The 17,094-nt window shown below is 28.0% G+C and overlaps 2 protein-coding genes and 1 pseudogene across 2 annotated transcripts; 1 reads left to right on the forward strand and 2 right to left on the reverse strand.

Annotated features, from left to right (window-relative positions):
- Positions 1-3,032: 3,032 nt before the first annotated feature.
- LOC114120338 (uncharacterized) lies at positions 3,033-4,723 on the reverse strand (annotated as a pseudogene).
- Positions 4,724-4,761: 38 nt separating this feature from the next.
- Positions 4,762-7,805, reverse strand: LOC126553491 (uncharacterized). Its single transcript, XM_050208645.1, has 6 exons — positions 7,753-7,805; positions 7,228-7,437; positions 6,303-6,645; positions 5,935-6,132; positions 5,624-5,820; positions 4,762-4,909 (listed from the first exon to the last, which is right to left on the reverse strand). The coding sequence occupies exons 1-6, from the start codon at positions 7,803-7,805 to the stop codon at positions 4,762-4,764; spliced, it is 1,149 nt and encodes a 382-aa protein (XP_050064602.1).
- Positions 7,806-11,438: 3,633 nt separating this feature from the next.
- LOC126553503 (uncharacterized) lies at positions 11,439-12,480 on the forward strand. The gene has a single exon (XM_050208656.1). It carries the CDS (start codon positions 11,485-11,487, stop codon positions 12,478-12,480), a length of 996 nt encoding a protein of 331 aa, XP_050064613.1. The 5' UTR covers positions 11,439-11,484.
- Positions 12,481-17,094: the final 4,614 nt, after the last annotated feature.

Genomic DNA, 17,094 nt, shown 5'->3' on the forward strand with positions numbered 1-17,094 from the left:
AATATCTTCCCATTTATGAACATTAAGTTATAAAAATGGATAGTTTTTCAAAAATAATGAATTTGCTTTTAAATTTAGTTTACCATATACAATATCTTGATAGCTCATTTAGGTATTTTAATATACTCTGAATATATTATGATAATTTTTTACTGATACAATTGGACATATTTAAAATACTTACTAATTGTGTTTGATATCATGATTAGAACTTTGATGTTATTATAATTAAATTAAAATCTCTAACTAAATATTTATAATATATAAAAATTAACATTTTGTAATTTTGTGTGTACCTACATATGCAACTACTTATTTATTGTGAATATTATATTATGTAAATATTGTGTAAATATTGAATGACTTCCTTGTGATTGGCCTTGCATTCCATGTTACAAATGATCTATATACAGACTTATCGGTTGTTTTTTATCCGATAACATTGATATTGAAGCAATTGGTATAATTGTTCAAAAAATTAAAAATGTATAATACAATTAATAATTTTTACATTTTTAAATAAATTCAGCCAAAATTGTGTTGTTCTAGTGAACATATTATATATGTATTTGCTCATATTTTTACGGGGCGCATATAACACGGGAAATTATTGCTGAGGAACAATAATATTCAGGAAAAATATTTTTATCCTAGGAAAGCATTGTTGGGGAAAATATTAAATAGGAATAGTGTAATCGGGAAAGTATATCATAGGAAAAAAAATGTAGGAAAATATTACACGGACATAGTGCTATCGGGAAAGTTTAACACAGGAAAAATAAATTCAGGAAAACATTATCCAGGAAAGTATTATACAGGAATATTATACTTAGAAATATATTTAATAGGAAAATATTACACAAGAATAATATTTAACAGGAATTAATGTTTCGGAAAAACAATAACGAAGAACTTTAAGATCAGGAAATTATTACACAAGAAAATATTATACAGGAAAGTATCTCATAGGAAAATATAACACGGGAAAAATACTTTACAGGAATAAAATAGTTATTAAGGGGCTGGAAATAGGCATTTTATGTAAAAATTGCCAATTAAAACCATTGAAAAATAGATAGGTAGACATGGGCGCTCATTGGTGGGGGGGGGCATAAGCGCAATTTGTAATAGCCCCCCCCCCCCAAAAAAAATATTATTCAATTGTTTCCTAAAATATAAATAAATATTTAAAAATTCAACTCTATTTCAGTTTTTTTTTTTTTTTTGGAAAAAAATGTAATTATTTAATTTTTATTAAACTTTATAATTATTTTATATTGTCTATGATAAATATGATAATTAATCGTTTAGCTGTTCACCCAGTGCCATATTTGGGAAATTGACGCTCAAGGCTAATAAAAATTCAGCGCCCTTACGTAAATAGAGGTACGTGGTGTGCCGGTTTCAACACAAAAATATTTAATTTTAAATACAAATCAAAAGGTATATTTTATATTACAAATATTTTTATTGAAACCATTGTTTTCATATTATATATCGTGTGTACGCGAAAACTTGGTTCACTATAACTCACTTACCCTACATAACTCAATAGGTACTCAGTACCATGACTAAAGAGTTCTATTTAATCATGTTCAATTTTTTATACATATTTGAGAATTCTATTAGCGAGGGATTTGATGATCCAATAGTCTAGTTTCATGTCTTTGTAGAACTTGATGTAAACTTATTGATAGTCAAACTTTTAAAAATATATTTAAGACAGCTAGGTTTTTCTATAACCTACATTTTTTTTTAAAAATATAAATATAATTTTGTTAAATACCTATGTAATATTATATATTGTAAATGTGCATTCCCTCTTTATAGAATTAATTATTATATAATTAGTATATTTATATACGATACCTATACCTATAATTACTATTCTATTCTATTACAAAATTATATCATTCTGTGGAAATAACATTCCATACAAAAAAACAATTCCAATTTTTTTTTCCTGTTAAATATTTTCCTGATTTATATAGCCCCCCCTCCACTCAACAGTATAATAGAAAATGTTATTACTGATGATATCTATTAATATCATCACAAAAACACTCAAGAGTTAAAATCCAAAAAATCAATTTGGGTATTATAAGCTAATCTATTTAAAAGAGCATTTATGGTATAGTTAGTTCTGTGTAAGTGATTTTGAAAAGTATAAGTAGATCTAGTGGAGGGACATACAATTATACAAATTTATAAAACTAACCAATTCTGGATAATCTGTGGCACTTGAACAATCTAAATAAGAATTTAAATCAAGTATGTTTGTTCGGAAAAGATTGCTCATATATTTTTGTGTGTCTATTAACAGCTTATATGGTGAATATGGTTGCTGTTACTACATTTGTAGGATACAAAACGTAAGAAACAATTTTGGATTGCTTCAAGGCATTGTATTATGAATATTTGCAGAAGGTGACCTGATAATAGAATTATATTCAAGAGTAGATCATCCTGAAAAGAAATATGTTGTAATGGGAAATTTAATTATGTAATGGGATTTGAAAAATCCTTACATGTCCTAGTAATAAATCCAAGAATGGATGATGATTTTTTTGAAATATTTTAATAATGTCTATTAAAAATTGAGTCAAACAGTACACCTAAATCGGTATTTTCAAACAAAAGATAAAATAAAATATTATTTAAATAATAGTTGTGGAGAACTGGAGCAAGTAACCTAAAAAAGTCACATAGAGCACATCACAGGCCCTTAATGTCCTAGTCGGCCATAAATAAATATATTACCTTTGTAGTACATAGGCTTTCACAGGATTATATTGGCACAGACATATAGGGTCTAAAGTAAGGATAACTATGATACATTAAACGCTTCAAGCTCAAACTCAGAAACAAATATGCAATATAATCATTATTTTTACAAAATATCTTTTAATATTTTACTACTTGTGTACATATTATAAATTTCCTTTATACAATTCCATGTTATTTAATAAGAAAAGTAAATATAATAATAATTATCAACAAATAACATTTTTTTATGAAAAATAATATTTACACTACCAAATGCGTAAATATGAAGTGAATATACTGTTAAATATTGGACAGCGTTCTGAAACTAATGATTCTAAACACATTAAACATAAAGATTTATGTCCACATGGAGACAAGGCGTGAGTACTTTCTGCATCAAGACAAGCAACACACATATTTGCTTGGTTTCCTGTTTCAACAGCAGGAAGAATTTCAGGTACTTGGACTTGGACATAAGGTAAATTTTGCATTTCCAAAATTCTCCTATTTTCTTCTGTTTCCATCATATAAATAATGTCTGGATCTAATTCTTCAGGTATAATGAAATCTTCTTCGTTCCCTATAATTAATATCAGTATTAATATTACTATGACCCGGGATTCCTAAATAAGCATCAACTTTTGCACTAAAAACTGGCAAAGTATACATTGAAGTTTGCCTTGAAAAGTTCATAATTGCTAAAAATGCTTTAATGGCTAGATAGATTTAATGTTATTAATGGTTAAAAATAAGACAAATTAGGTTAAATTAAAATATGCTCATCATGATAAAAATCAAAATCAAAGGCATAGTAAATTAACTTACAGTGAATTTCTTGATGTGAAGGAGATCCATTTTCATTATTTAGAGGTTCATGATTTATATTTATACCTAAAAAATAGTTATAATTTTCAATACGAGCCACCTGGCATAAACAAGCTAGAAAGTTAAGTTGGATTACATAAGTTAGGTAACAAATAATTAATGTTATGGACCTTGGTCCATAATAAATTACTAACTAGGTATTATTACATATTATATATATATTACCGTCATTCACTACAGATTCATTTCTTTCTATTCTCCTTATTTGAGGTCTTAAAAATGGAAATATACACTGTCATCAGAATCATTGTCGTTCTCAATTACATTGACCACGTGTTGTAGAGGTTCGATTTGGTCATAAACTATCACATCTATAGTAATTTTTTTGAAAAAAAATTTGTATATAAGTAACATATATTTTAATGTTTATTCTATATCTGTTTTAGGTGTATAAAATGTAAATTAACAATTTATATTAAAATACCATTACCTCTTTCATTATTATCATCTTGATGAACATTGGCCTGCATGACTTCATTTTCTTGATGGTCACTGGCTTGCATATTTTCATCTAATAAAATATTGAGCATAAATATATGTAAATAAAAGTAGTAATATATGAAAAGCACTAAACAGTGACATAATTAGGCTGAGTGATTACAGAGATACATGCATAGTTGCATCAAACAATATTTATTTTACATTGCAATGAAAATAAATCGGTAAAGTCAGTGAAAGAGTTACAAGGAAGGTTATATTCTATAGAGATTAAATTAAAATCACACGAGTAACATTTTCCCAAAAAAAACTTTACTATATACTATACTACTATGGGTTTACTATACCTTGTTCGATATTATTATGCCAATTAATTTCTTGTCTCAGATAAGTTTCTGCGCTATGCGAGCATTGCAAAAGAAACTCTTTAACAGTGATAGTACCAAGAGTTAGCTGTCTTGCAGCAGTCATAATTCGCTCAGAGTTTGCCAAATATTTTATTTTGATGTGACGTGTAACTCTCTGACCTCTTTCCAGTTGTTGAATAATAATATGGTTTTTTTTACTTAAATTGTTTAGATGTTCTAATTTTTCAGTAACAAAAACAAAAAAAAACATAATTGATTAATAACATAAATTGTATTAAATCTAGTACATTTAATTAAATTTAAATCAATCACCTAAAAATGTCCATAGATTAGGATGAACAGTTTGGAATTTTTCTTTAAGCTGGCTATGGAATGACTCAATATTATTATTGGTTCTTCGAGGAACACCGTGAACCGAAAAAACTTCTGGTCCTCTTGTCTGTATCCAATAACTTGAAACCATAATATTATAATGTTAAGTGTAAATTTAATCAATTTAAATTGGCACATAGATGTTGTATATTTATACAAAAAAACAATTATAAACTGGTGAACTATCAATAACTTTGTTCATATAATTTATTGAATAGAAATTGAATTGTTTTAAATTAACTCGTGTAAATAATGTTAAATATCTAGGTATTTACTTTGATGAGGATATCAAATGGAATATTATAGAATATTAGTAAGGATAGCATTACAATTTAAAAGCCTATGGCAGAATGAATACCTCACAACTTCTTGACATCCTAGGAATATTTAATATAAAACAACTCTTTAAGTACTTTTCGTTAATCCAATTACATTCTGATTTGAGTATCGAAGATAATTATTTGTATAACTAATATATTATGAAGTCTCTCCCTCTCACCACAAGCATGCTTAAAGAGAGGGATAATCAGCTCAGTTTATATAACTACGTATGCTTTTTTGTTTTTTCTGTATTCTACCTGAGTTCAATAAATTATTATTATTATTAGAAAACGAAAATAATTTTTTCTTAATTTGTTTATAATAAATTAATTTAAAAATAGTTGTTAATATACTGACTGCTATTAATTTGGTTGGAATTTTACTATTTTAACAATAACTAATGACTATGAGTTTAATTACTACAGAACAGTCACCAAAATAGGTATTGAATTTGTAAATATTGTTGAACTTACTTAGAGAAATAAGTAAAAAAGGAAGTCAGATTTATATTGTTGTCCCTGCTGTACCGTCGAATTATTTGGAAACCTTCTTCTATTTTGTTAGGTGGTAATAAAGCTAAAGCAGCTGTCATTTTAATGCATATTTGAGCCATTTCGTTGTTTTTAACATAGGGTATTAATCCTTGACTCCTAATATTTTTGACCAAACACTATTAAACATAAACAATATTTAAACTAATCAAATGAGTGATAACTAATTGATTAATTGGACTAAATAAAATGTTAAGTACCAATTAATTTTAAATAAATTAACAAACAAATACCTGAACATAGTGAAAAAAACACGCATGATGAATTGCATCTGGATATACAATTTTAAAAGCATTCTGTAATGCAATTTCAAAGTCAGTCATTATACATATTGGCTTAATTTCAGGAAATAGAACTTTACACTTCATCAAAACTTGAGTGTATGCTGTCTCAGTTTTTGATTCCATCAATATATATATCACTGGTATAGACTGTTAAATAAAAATTATAAAATTTCAGTATTCTTAAAGTGTTAATATTTTGGGTAGGTATATTATTATTTTGGTCTTATCGAATGTTTGAATTTCAAGATTATACAACTTTAAGTGTTTTTTTTTTTTTTATATAAAGATATCAGTAACTAAATTATGATAAAACTCACATGGTTTTGAATTATCATATGCATTATAAATAACTGTCTGCAATTTGGTCGAGATGGTACAACTTTAAACGTTGCATCAGCATGCACCTCTTCACCACCTTGATTAACCACTTTACGGATAAGATCAATACAACCAAATATCACTGTATACTTTCCTTGATTATCAATAGTATAATCTTGATAGAATGAATGACCACAACATTTATATCTATCCAAATGTTGTTCAAGGTACTCTTTTAATGCATCCAGTGTAGGTGGTAATGGTGGAATAATTTTTTTAAGAGCTTTACGCATAGAAGTTTCAGCGGTTGGCCAACAATAATGTACAGCAGCTCTATCATATCTGAAATGATAATAAATAATACATTATGTTTGGTTTATGAACTGTACCTACTACAAATATTATTCATAAGAATTATTGTAAACAGAATTCTAAAATATTTAGAAATATTTGTTGGATAAGGTAAATAAATTTAAAAAACTATAAAAAGTAAATAACCAATTAATTTCAAAAGTGTGCAAGTTAAAAGTTATTTACGTTGATACAGAGCCGGCTCAAGGTATAGGCGAGCTAGGCATCGGCCTAGAGCGGCACTTTATTAAAGGGGCGGCATTTGCATACAGTGATAATATTATTATTTAAGGGGCGGAAAAATGTATTTTTTTTTGAGCCGGCCCTGCGTTGATACATATACACGTGAAGAGTAAGTGTTTGTAATAAAAGATTGACAAATAGTATTATAGGCGTTATTATTATTATTAGATTATTAAAATAAATAGTATTATTATAAGCGTTAAGATATGTATTAGGGAAGCGAGAACATTTTTCAAGGTATACATATTTAACTAGTTTTAGATGCGTATACCCATAAATCTATATAACAATACACCGCTGTTTGGTTCTAAACGTAAAATATTATAATACCTTAAACATTCTTCATCGTAGATGATTCGAAGTTTCGTAGTTTCTTCAACTGCTCTTTGAATCAATTTTGACCTAAACTCTTTTTTTAATTCCAGCCGTTCTGTTTCAATATTATTAGGCTCATGGGTATGTGGTATTTGGTTAACAATAACGTCATTAGCAAGTCTTTTGGCTGTTCCTTTACAATACCGTTCACGACATACCAAATATCTGAAAATATAAATACAAAAATATTTTGTATACCTATATTGTAGGCATGGTACCTTACCTAATTAAAACTAAAAATACTGATGAATTCAAAATTATGTAGATTAAATAATATAATAAAAAATCATTTTTGTTTGTCATTATTAGCCTCTTTAGTTAAAAAAATATCTCATAAATACATTATTATTATTTTAAGCTATCAAAAAAACTACTAAATAAATATAAAACATTTATTGTTATGTATAAGTTAATATAAAATACAATATGTAATTAGTAAAACGAAGGTATTAAAAGCTAAACATAATATTGTACACTTACCGAATACCCTTTTTTTCTCCGCCATTGTATTTGTAGGAAAATTCTGGATTCATTGTATAAACTTGTGTAGTTAAACTTTTGAATAATATTAATAAGAAAATATCACAACACCCAATAAAATTAAACTAAAATAAATGAATCGAAAACCCGTATTTATAATAGACACAATACTATAGTCTATAGAAGATGTCAACTATTATAACTATAATATACATGCCATCAAACCGTGAAGAAGCTTTACACGAAATATCGAAGCAGTATGGACACAATATGGTGAACAATTAATGAACAATGAACAATGATACACATAAAACAAATAGTACATAGACTGTCATTGGTATTCGGTATAAAGTAATTCCTAAAATGTCCATAACACATAATAGTCATATTTCTATTTTGGTAATTTACCATATTTATTTTCGGTTTTGTTAAAAATAAACATTTACAGGACAATAGTGATCAGAAAAACCCGACGTTGAAACTATTTTTTCGTTTTTTTTTATTAATTTTACAATAAGATATTCTTAGCTCATGCTATCTATATCTAGAGATATTAAAGAAATAATAATACATTTTTGGCTTGCGAAGTGTGAGGATGAATTCAAATTAGTTTTAATTTGAAACTAAATATAGCACCTTATTCTTCAATGCTAATAATACCGTGTATTGTCATTCAAACTTTTGTTGATCTCCCTATTTCCTATTATACGTAGGTACCTATTAGGTTACATTGTTATAAAAATGCCAAACTGTATATTTTATCAATTCTCAGTAGGTAGGTATTCTCTGGGATAATTTTCCTTTACAGAATGGCGACTAACGTCCGTTTATTTATTGAACGAAAACATAGGTTACTGGTTAGGGGGTACCTACCGTTTTAATTATAAATATTGAATACACTGATTTTCATAATAATTTATTGTAAAAAAAATTTAAAAATATCGAAAATTGAATAGCATAATATTCTATACCTATTACCTATAACCTAACCTATTACCTAATCCAACCTAACCTACAATATTCTACATAGGTGGTCCCAGAATTTGACTTCAGGTGCAGCATATTAATTAATACAGAATACACCATACATTCCTATACTTACCTATAACACACTTACACACACACACATATATATAATTATATTCTATAAATTGCATTCAATTTTCATACTTATAATTTTTATTTTATTTAAAAATGTGGCGGTTGCAAATTTAAATGTCATGTGCAGCACAGAGGCTGCACCCGCGTAGGACCTATGCCTATGGTCTATGATATTGTAATGTTTATGTGTCTAAAGTATACGACAACCCGAAAACGTATATCAATATAATATCATTAATCATTATATCACATATTTAAATTATTATAAAATAATATAATATATTAATATACCTTAATTTATTATTTGATTGGTTATTTGTATTATACATAAATACATTATTATTATAAAAATAACACGTTATTTTCACATACCTACCAATAATTTGAATATTATTACCTTTTATATTTTTAGATAATACATAATATATTTATATATTTATGTTGTATGACTTGTATCATGTGATAAACATCTTATGTATTTTTTAACAAAGGTGTATATTATAATCTGGCACGTCACCAGAAAATGTCCATCAGGTGGGGCTATAATTTAGGTTTCTGGCCCTTGTATCATTTTACCTACAACCAGAACATTCCCCTTAAAAGTTTCCATTTACTTTTGGATTTTCAAAATAATTTCATAAAACCATTAGGTAGGTATACATATTATAATCCTTTGTATAATATACAACAGTAAGATTGTATATTAAATAATATTATTAATTATTTTGGTAAGCAATTATTATTAATTAATATTTTTAAAACTTTAAGCTGAATTAATTTTTCCCATCTTTAATTTTAAAAATTAATAAATAATAAAACGTTTTAATAATTGGTAAACAAATATTACGTTTTGAGTAGTGGGTGGGTGGGCCCAGTGGAGCCGAACTCTACATTAAGTAAATCAATCGCTTAACATGATATATGAGTTCGGCACCACTGAGTTGGCCGGTATAGTGTGCCTGTTAGTGGTTGAAGGGGGAGGCCTGGCCCACTTTTATTTTAGTGTGTAGCCATGTAGGTTTGGAATTTTGGATGAATAATCATTCATACAATCATTACAATAATACAATACTTAATATCCAATTGTACAATATATATCATTATTTTATAACTATTGACCGGATTTAATAACGTTAAAAATATGTTAAAATTGCACTAAAAATAATATGTCAAAGTTACATAATAAAATCATATAAAATATATAATAATTGTTAATTACTAACTTAGATAACATGATGGACATTAACAAATTGCATAATTCTAAAATAGTATTAAATAAATAAAAAATTTAAAAATAAGTATTTAAAAATTCAAATATATTATTTTTCTGAATTACTATTATGTATAATTAGGTACCTATTTATTTTACATTATTCCTAAATTGTGTAGCTGTAAAATGTATCGCCTGTCACTTAAAATATGTTAGTACTTAATATAATGAAAAAGTACGTTCAACGTCTACACTAATTGTTGTCAGTACATATTTAAAATAATTTAAACATTTTGGCGTTATATCTAAATTAACATTTTGATTTCCAGCCGCATAACCTCAGAGTAAGTTTCATAGTTGTATAATGTATATCCTTTATTTTTTTTCTATAGGACATATTTAAATTAATCTTTAACTATGTTCCCATTGGGACTTGGAATATTCGTCAAAATATTTTCAATTTCACAAAATATATTTTAACTATTATGTAATTGGCTATTTGATTTTTCTAAACTTGTGAGTTTTACGGATAACTTGATAAATAAAATTTTAAAAATGCAAAACGAATTAATAATTAGTCATTTTTCTCATGAAAATCACGTCAACAATAATCTACAAAAATCACAAAAATTGCAAAAGGGTGTAAGAAAGTAGTATAGTTATATTATAATATATCGATATACTAGCCTGCTATAGTCATACGGAAGTAAAATATTAAATATGGTTGTGATTGTAATATATTTTATATAAAAATTGTACGAGATAGATCGCATACTATTTTAAAAACATACAGTAGGTATAGACGAGTATAGACCACACCAGTACTGACCCATATATAGTAGGTAGGTCGTAGGTAGGCAGGACAAACCCGCTGCAAGGCAGATTATCCCATGGTTCAAGAGTTGCCTATATGTTACTCCTTATGAAAAATATATTTCCCAAATTTCAGTTTCCTATGTTATATCTTTCCAGTTAAATACTTTCCTGAGAAATATTTTCCTTAATTTTAATTGTCTCTGTAATACATTTCCAGTTAAAAACTGTCCTGAATTAAATTTTTTTGTTTTATATCTTTCCAGTTAAATACTTTCCCGAAAAATATTTTCCAGAATTATATTTTCCTATGTAATATCATTCCAGTTCAATACTTTCTTAAGAAATTTTTTCCTGAACTTAATTTTCCCACGTAATACCCTTTCAGAGAATAATTTCCTGAAATTTATTTTCCTGAATAATATTTTCCCCAAAATATCTTTCCCGAATATCAGTTTCCTGTGTAATAATTTTCCTGGTTATACTTTACTGTATATTATTGTTCCTGTTAAATGTATTCCCGGATTTTACTTTCTCGATTTATGCGGCATTTATTGTATCACAGTTGTAACTCGTGTGTAGAAGAAGGAACTTTTTTAAATAATCGTATGTCATATTCAGGTATAAATTCTGAATTAAGAACAAATGAATCATTTCGTAGTAAAAAAGATGAAGATTATCATAAAGGTACCAGCCCTTTAGAAATGTTTCCCGATTTAAACATAACAGATGCTGTATTGTTAGAATATATGCATTGTGTGTGCTTAGGTGTGATGAAGCGATTACTAATATTTTGGAAAAAAGGAAAAAAAACAACTCATTTTATTAACGATGATATTGCAAATGAAATATCATCAGACCTTATACGTTTAAAATCATTTTATCCAAAAGAATTTAGTCGTTTACCTCGTTCATTAGAAGAGCTTAAGTTCTGGAAAGCTACGGAATTTCGTTCATTTCTACTTTATTCAGGACTAATTGTACTCAGAGGAAAACTAAAAAAGTCATTATACAAACATTTTATGTTGCTACACTGTTCAGTTCGACTACTTATGTCGGATGAAACATGTATCACCTACAATGAATTAGCCAATAAAATGTTAAGACAATTTGTTACTCAATATTCAGATCTATACGGTGAAGAATATATAACTTATAATGTGCATGGCTTAATACATTTAGCTCAATTTGTAAAAATGCATGGTTCATTAGACAAATTTAGCGCTTTTAAATTTGAAAACTGCTTACAAATTATTAAAAGTACTTTAAAAAATTGTAGATTTCCTCTTCAAGATGTGTATAATAGATTAATAGAATACAAAAATATTGATGTTGCTTCTTTTGTGAATTACCCAATTTTAAAAAAAGAAATTACTTATGATCCCCTGTTGTACTGTGATCCCACTGATACATTGTATGAAGCAATAGTTTTGGAAAAATGGATTATAAGTACTGTAAATAATAAAAATATGTATTTTATGTTAAAAAATAAAAATATTATTTGTATAAAAAAGATTGTAAGAAAGGCTATTGGAAATATAATTTTAGAAGTTGTTAAATTTAACTCATGGCAATGTTTAATGAACCATTTAATTCTAGTTTAATTGGTGATTTTTATGTAGATTTATCTAGTCAAAGCATTCCTTTTTTTATTAATTTATATGATATAAAATATAAATGTTTGTTTGTCAATGTATCAAATATAAAAGCTATTTCAATAACTTGTATACATACTGACAATTAAAAAATACATTTTTTTATTATTAAGAAGCTTTTTTATTTTATTAGTTTATTCTTAATGAAAAACTATTAATACTAATAAAGGTAATCATACTATGAATGGATGTATAATGTAATGATGTTTATAGTGAATTCAAGGTACAATATATAATATATATGTATGCGTATACTGTATAGACTATAGATACAATTTTAGTGGAGAAAAGATTATATACAGGTACCTATACTTGTACATATTATATACCTAGAGATAAAATGTTTAAAAATTCTAGTTCAACCAAAAAATGGAAGATGCTCACTTAGTCAGTGACAAATTGGTAATTTTGAACTGTGGAGGATGAGGGATAGACATTTTTTTTTATACATATAATATTAAATTTTCATTATAATATGTTAAAGTAAATTGGTAACTTGGTATACCTACAATTAGGTATAAAGATTCCCCTCTCCCAACCCTTAAATACGCCCCTGCACTCGGGAGGAAGTGGAGGAAATCTATACCTATTGTGAACTGTTGCCAATAATATGAAATTTCCACTTCCATAGGAAGATTATGAAAAGTTGATATACCAACTATATTAACTTACATAGTATAAAAATAGTCATCACTATAATAACGCATAGACTTTATTGGACTTATATGCGAGGTTTTATGACCAAAAAACAATTATCATGCGTAGTTATAAATTGTTGAATATAATTTAACATTGTATAAAAGTAGCTTTATAATGTGCAATAACAACAACATAGTAAGTTGTTTTACAATCTGTTAAATCACACCACATATGGCGTGATATTAAATTAGCAAATAAGAGAGCTTATAAAATAGCGTGAGCCATGGGTCAATAGATCGTTAGTATAAAAGGCTGTGTATTAGTGTACTATGGAGGGCATTCTAGTATTGTCTAGGTGTACGTCATGTATGTTTCGTAAGCATAGAACTTACATTGTTAGAAGGCAATTTACTTTTCATACTTAGTTATGTGTTTTAGTTATAGTGAAATATTACGTATTCTTATTATAACTAATTGTGTTGTATATTTAATCTTTTGTCGATTCATTTTATAATCCTCGTTCAACAGGTTATGGGCCCAGATCACTATAGATCTCCAGATCATCATCAGTGGTGATAACAGGACAACAAGAGAACAATTTCAACATTAGAAAATTGTCAGGTTCTAACGCGGAGCTAATAGACTAAGGTACATTTTTGCAGTTCATAGATTTGATCAAGTCATGGAGGACTCGGTCAAGGTGTCAAAGTTGGCGAACGCAGAAGGATGGCCATTGTGGAAGTTCCAGATGAAAATAATTATTAACTCATACGAGTTAGGAAGTTTGGTTACAGGGGAATGGGTGAAACCCGGTTCCAAGATAACTAGAATTTCGGACAAGAATCCGATGAAGAGGCAAGAAGCCGGTATACAAATCAATTGAACGCATGGACAAAAGCAGACACAAAGTGTCAAAAAGTAATAGTAACTTCATTAGAAGGTGGTCCAATGCAGTATTTGATTAATTGCGAGAGTGCTTATCAAATGTGGGAAAAGTTACTAAGTGTTTACGAACAAAAATCTGAGGTAAATATGTATTTACTTCAACAAAAGTTTTTTAGTTACGTAAAGGATCCCACAGATAATATTGCAACACACATCTCTAAATTAGTTAAATTAGCTAATGATTTAAAATTAGCAGGTGAAAATATTACAGATAATATGTTAATAACAAAAATTTTAATGACTTTACCGAACAGTTATCAGCATTTTTACAGTGCATGGGATTCAATGTTATCGGAAAGTAAAACGATTAATAACTTAACAGGTCGTTTGTTATTGGAAGAATCTCGTTTACTACAACATAGTAATGATTGCAGTATTGATGTAGAAAAATCAAGTGCATTTACTACGAAATCTCAGAATAAAGCTGGTTGGAAAGGTGGAAGTCATAAAAAGGGTAAACATAATTTTAGTAGTTCAAATAATACTAAAAAGATAGGTCCTTGTTTTTACTGTGGAAAAGTTGGGCATATCAAGAGGGAATGCAGGAACTTTCTAAAAAATCAAGAACGATCGTCGGATAAAGACGACAACGCATTTATAAGTGAGTATCAATCAAAGATGATGAACAATGGATATTGGACTCAGGTGCATCAGATCATATGTGTGCAAAATATGATTGGTTTCGAGATTACGAAAAATTAGAAATACCTACTCAAGTCAAGATTGGGAACGGAACATGTATGTACGCAATTGGTACAGGTAAAATATTAATTTGGTCATTTGTTAAAGGTAATTGGAATAAGAATTATCTATTAAATGTGTTACACGTGCCAGAATTAAAATATAATTTATTTTCTTGCGGTTCGGCCTTAGATAAAGGACTGAAAATGATTAGTGATAAGCATAAATGTGTATTTACTAGAAACAATAATATTGTGTGTATAGCTGAGTGGAAAGAAAAATTATTTCAATTACATTTCAAAGTCGAAGTATTAAATAATACTGTGTATCATGTTAATATTGCGATTAAAGACTCGCTGCAATTATGGCATGAAAGATTAGGACATCAGAATATACAATATGTAATTAATTGCTTAGAAAAACATAATATTACGATTTCTGATAAGGGCAATACATTTTTTTGTGACTCGTGTATGATGGGTAAACAACATAAATTATCATTTAAATCAAGTACGACTAGTAGTGAAAAAGTAGGAGAAATATTACACGCAGATTTGTGTGGACCGATGCAGAAAGACTCAATTGGTGGGTCAAAATATTTCTTATTAATAAAAGACGATTATACGCATTACAGAATGGTGTACTTTTTGAAACATAAAAGTGAAGTCAAAAATATAATCGGGACGGTTATACAAAAAGTTAAAACTGATACGGGTTTCAAAGTTCAGGTTTTAAGAACGGATAACGGTTTAGAATTCGTTAATAATGAAGTAACCAGTATTTTGCAGAAATACGGAATTAGACATCAAACAACAGTCCCATACACGCCAGAACAAAATGGAAAAATTGAACGTGACAATCGGACAATAGTTGAAGCTGCAAGGACAATTATACATTCAAAGAAATTGGATATATCATTATGGGCAGAAAGTGTTCATACAGTTGTGTATACATTTAATTTAACAGGTACATCTTCAGTTAAAGGTAAAACACCGTATGAACTTTATTTTAACAAAGATCCAAAAATAAGTCATTTGAGAATATTTGGAACAGAAGTGTTCACTCACATTCCAAAAGAGAAAAGGCAAAAGTGGGATGTTAAAAGCAAAAAGGGTATTTTTGTTGGGTATAGCAATAATACTAAAGGTTACAGAATTTGGTTTCCGGGTACAAATAATATAAGTATATTTAGAGATATTATTTTTAAGAATGAGATTAATCAACAAGAAACAGTGTATGATGAAAATCAACAACGGGTTCATGAGATCAAAACAGAACCAGTGGAAAACGACACAGAAAGTCAACAAGAACAGCATCAAATGCAGCTACGTGATAGAACTAGACTAAAACCACCAGACAGGTATGTTGCACAATCGTTTATTACCAATTATGTGGAAAGTGAGCCATTAACATATAGTGAAGCCATTTCATGCAAAAATGCAACTAATTGGGTAGAAGCAATGAACGATGACATTAAATCATTAGGTGATAATGAAACGTGGACTTTAGTATCAAAGCCGGTCGGAGCGAATGTTATAAACAACTCATGGGTGTATAAAATAAAACATAATGATCGTTTTAAAGCTAGGTTAGTCATTAATGGATCAAGACAAAAATATGGTATTGATTATACGGAAACATTTTCGCCAGTAGTAAGGTATGAATCAATCAGAACCATTTTAGCTGTTGCAGCAGCAGAAAATTACGATTTAAAACAGTTTGATATAAAAACGGCATTTTTGTATGGTAATCTAGAGGAAGACATATATATGAGTCAACCTATTGGATTCGAAGATTCAACAGATCGGGTATGCAAACTAAATAGAAGTTTGTATGGGTTAAAACAATCGCCAAGATGTTGGAATAATAGATTTAAGCAATTTCTATTAGAGTTCAAGCTAGAACAAAGTACATCGGATCCATGTATTTATTTTAATCATTATGATAATGAGACATTAATTTTAGCTATTTTTGTTGATGATGGTTTGATAGCGTCGAGCAGCAAAATAAAAACAAATACATTGTTGCAAGGTCTTGAACAACAGTTTGAGATTACACAGGGTAATTTAGATTATTTTCTAGGTATGGAAATAACTAGATGTACTGACGGATCAATATATATACATCAGACAAAGTATGCAAATACAATTATTAGTAAATTTAATTTATTAGATGCGAAGGAGTTATCAACACCAATTGATAGGTCGCATGGTGCAGAACAAAATTTAATGACAAGTGATAATCAATTTCCATACAGGCAGGCTGTAGGAAACTTATTATTTTTATCTCAAGTCACGA

Source organism: Aphis gossypii, unplaced genomic scaffold (assembly GCF_020184175.1).
Source record: "Aphis gossypii isolate Hap1 unplaced genomic scaffold, ASM2018417v2 Contig00252, whole genome shotgun sequence".
NCBI lineage: Eukaryota > Metazoa > Arthropoda > Insecta > Hemiptera > Aphididae > Aphis > Aphis gossypii.

What these genes read in the sequence shown, in the direction of transcription:
- LOC126553503 (XM_050208656.1), top strand. Translation starts at nt 11,485, where the DNA reads ATGTCATATTCAGGTATAAATTCTGAATTAAGAACAAATGAATCATTT.
- LOC126553491 (XM_050208645.1), bottom strand. Translation starts at nt 7,805, where the DNA reads ATGAATCCAGAATTTTCCTACAAATACAATGGCGGAGAAAAAAAGGGT. An exon ending in GGAGAAAAAAAGGGTATTCG is followed by an intron (nt 7,438 to 7,752) that starts GTAAGTGTACAA and finishes TTATATTTTCAG; the next exon opens with ATATTTGGTATGTCGTGAAC. An exon ending in ATATGATAATTCAAAACCAT is followed by an intron (nt 6,133 to 6,302) that starts GTGAGTTTTATC and finishes TTTATTTAACAG; the next exon opens with TCTATACCAGTGATATATAT.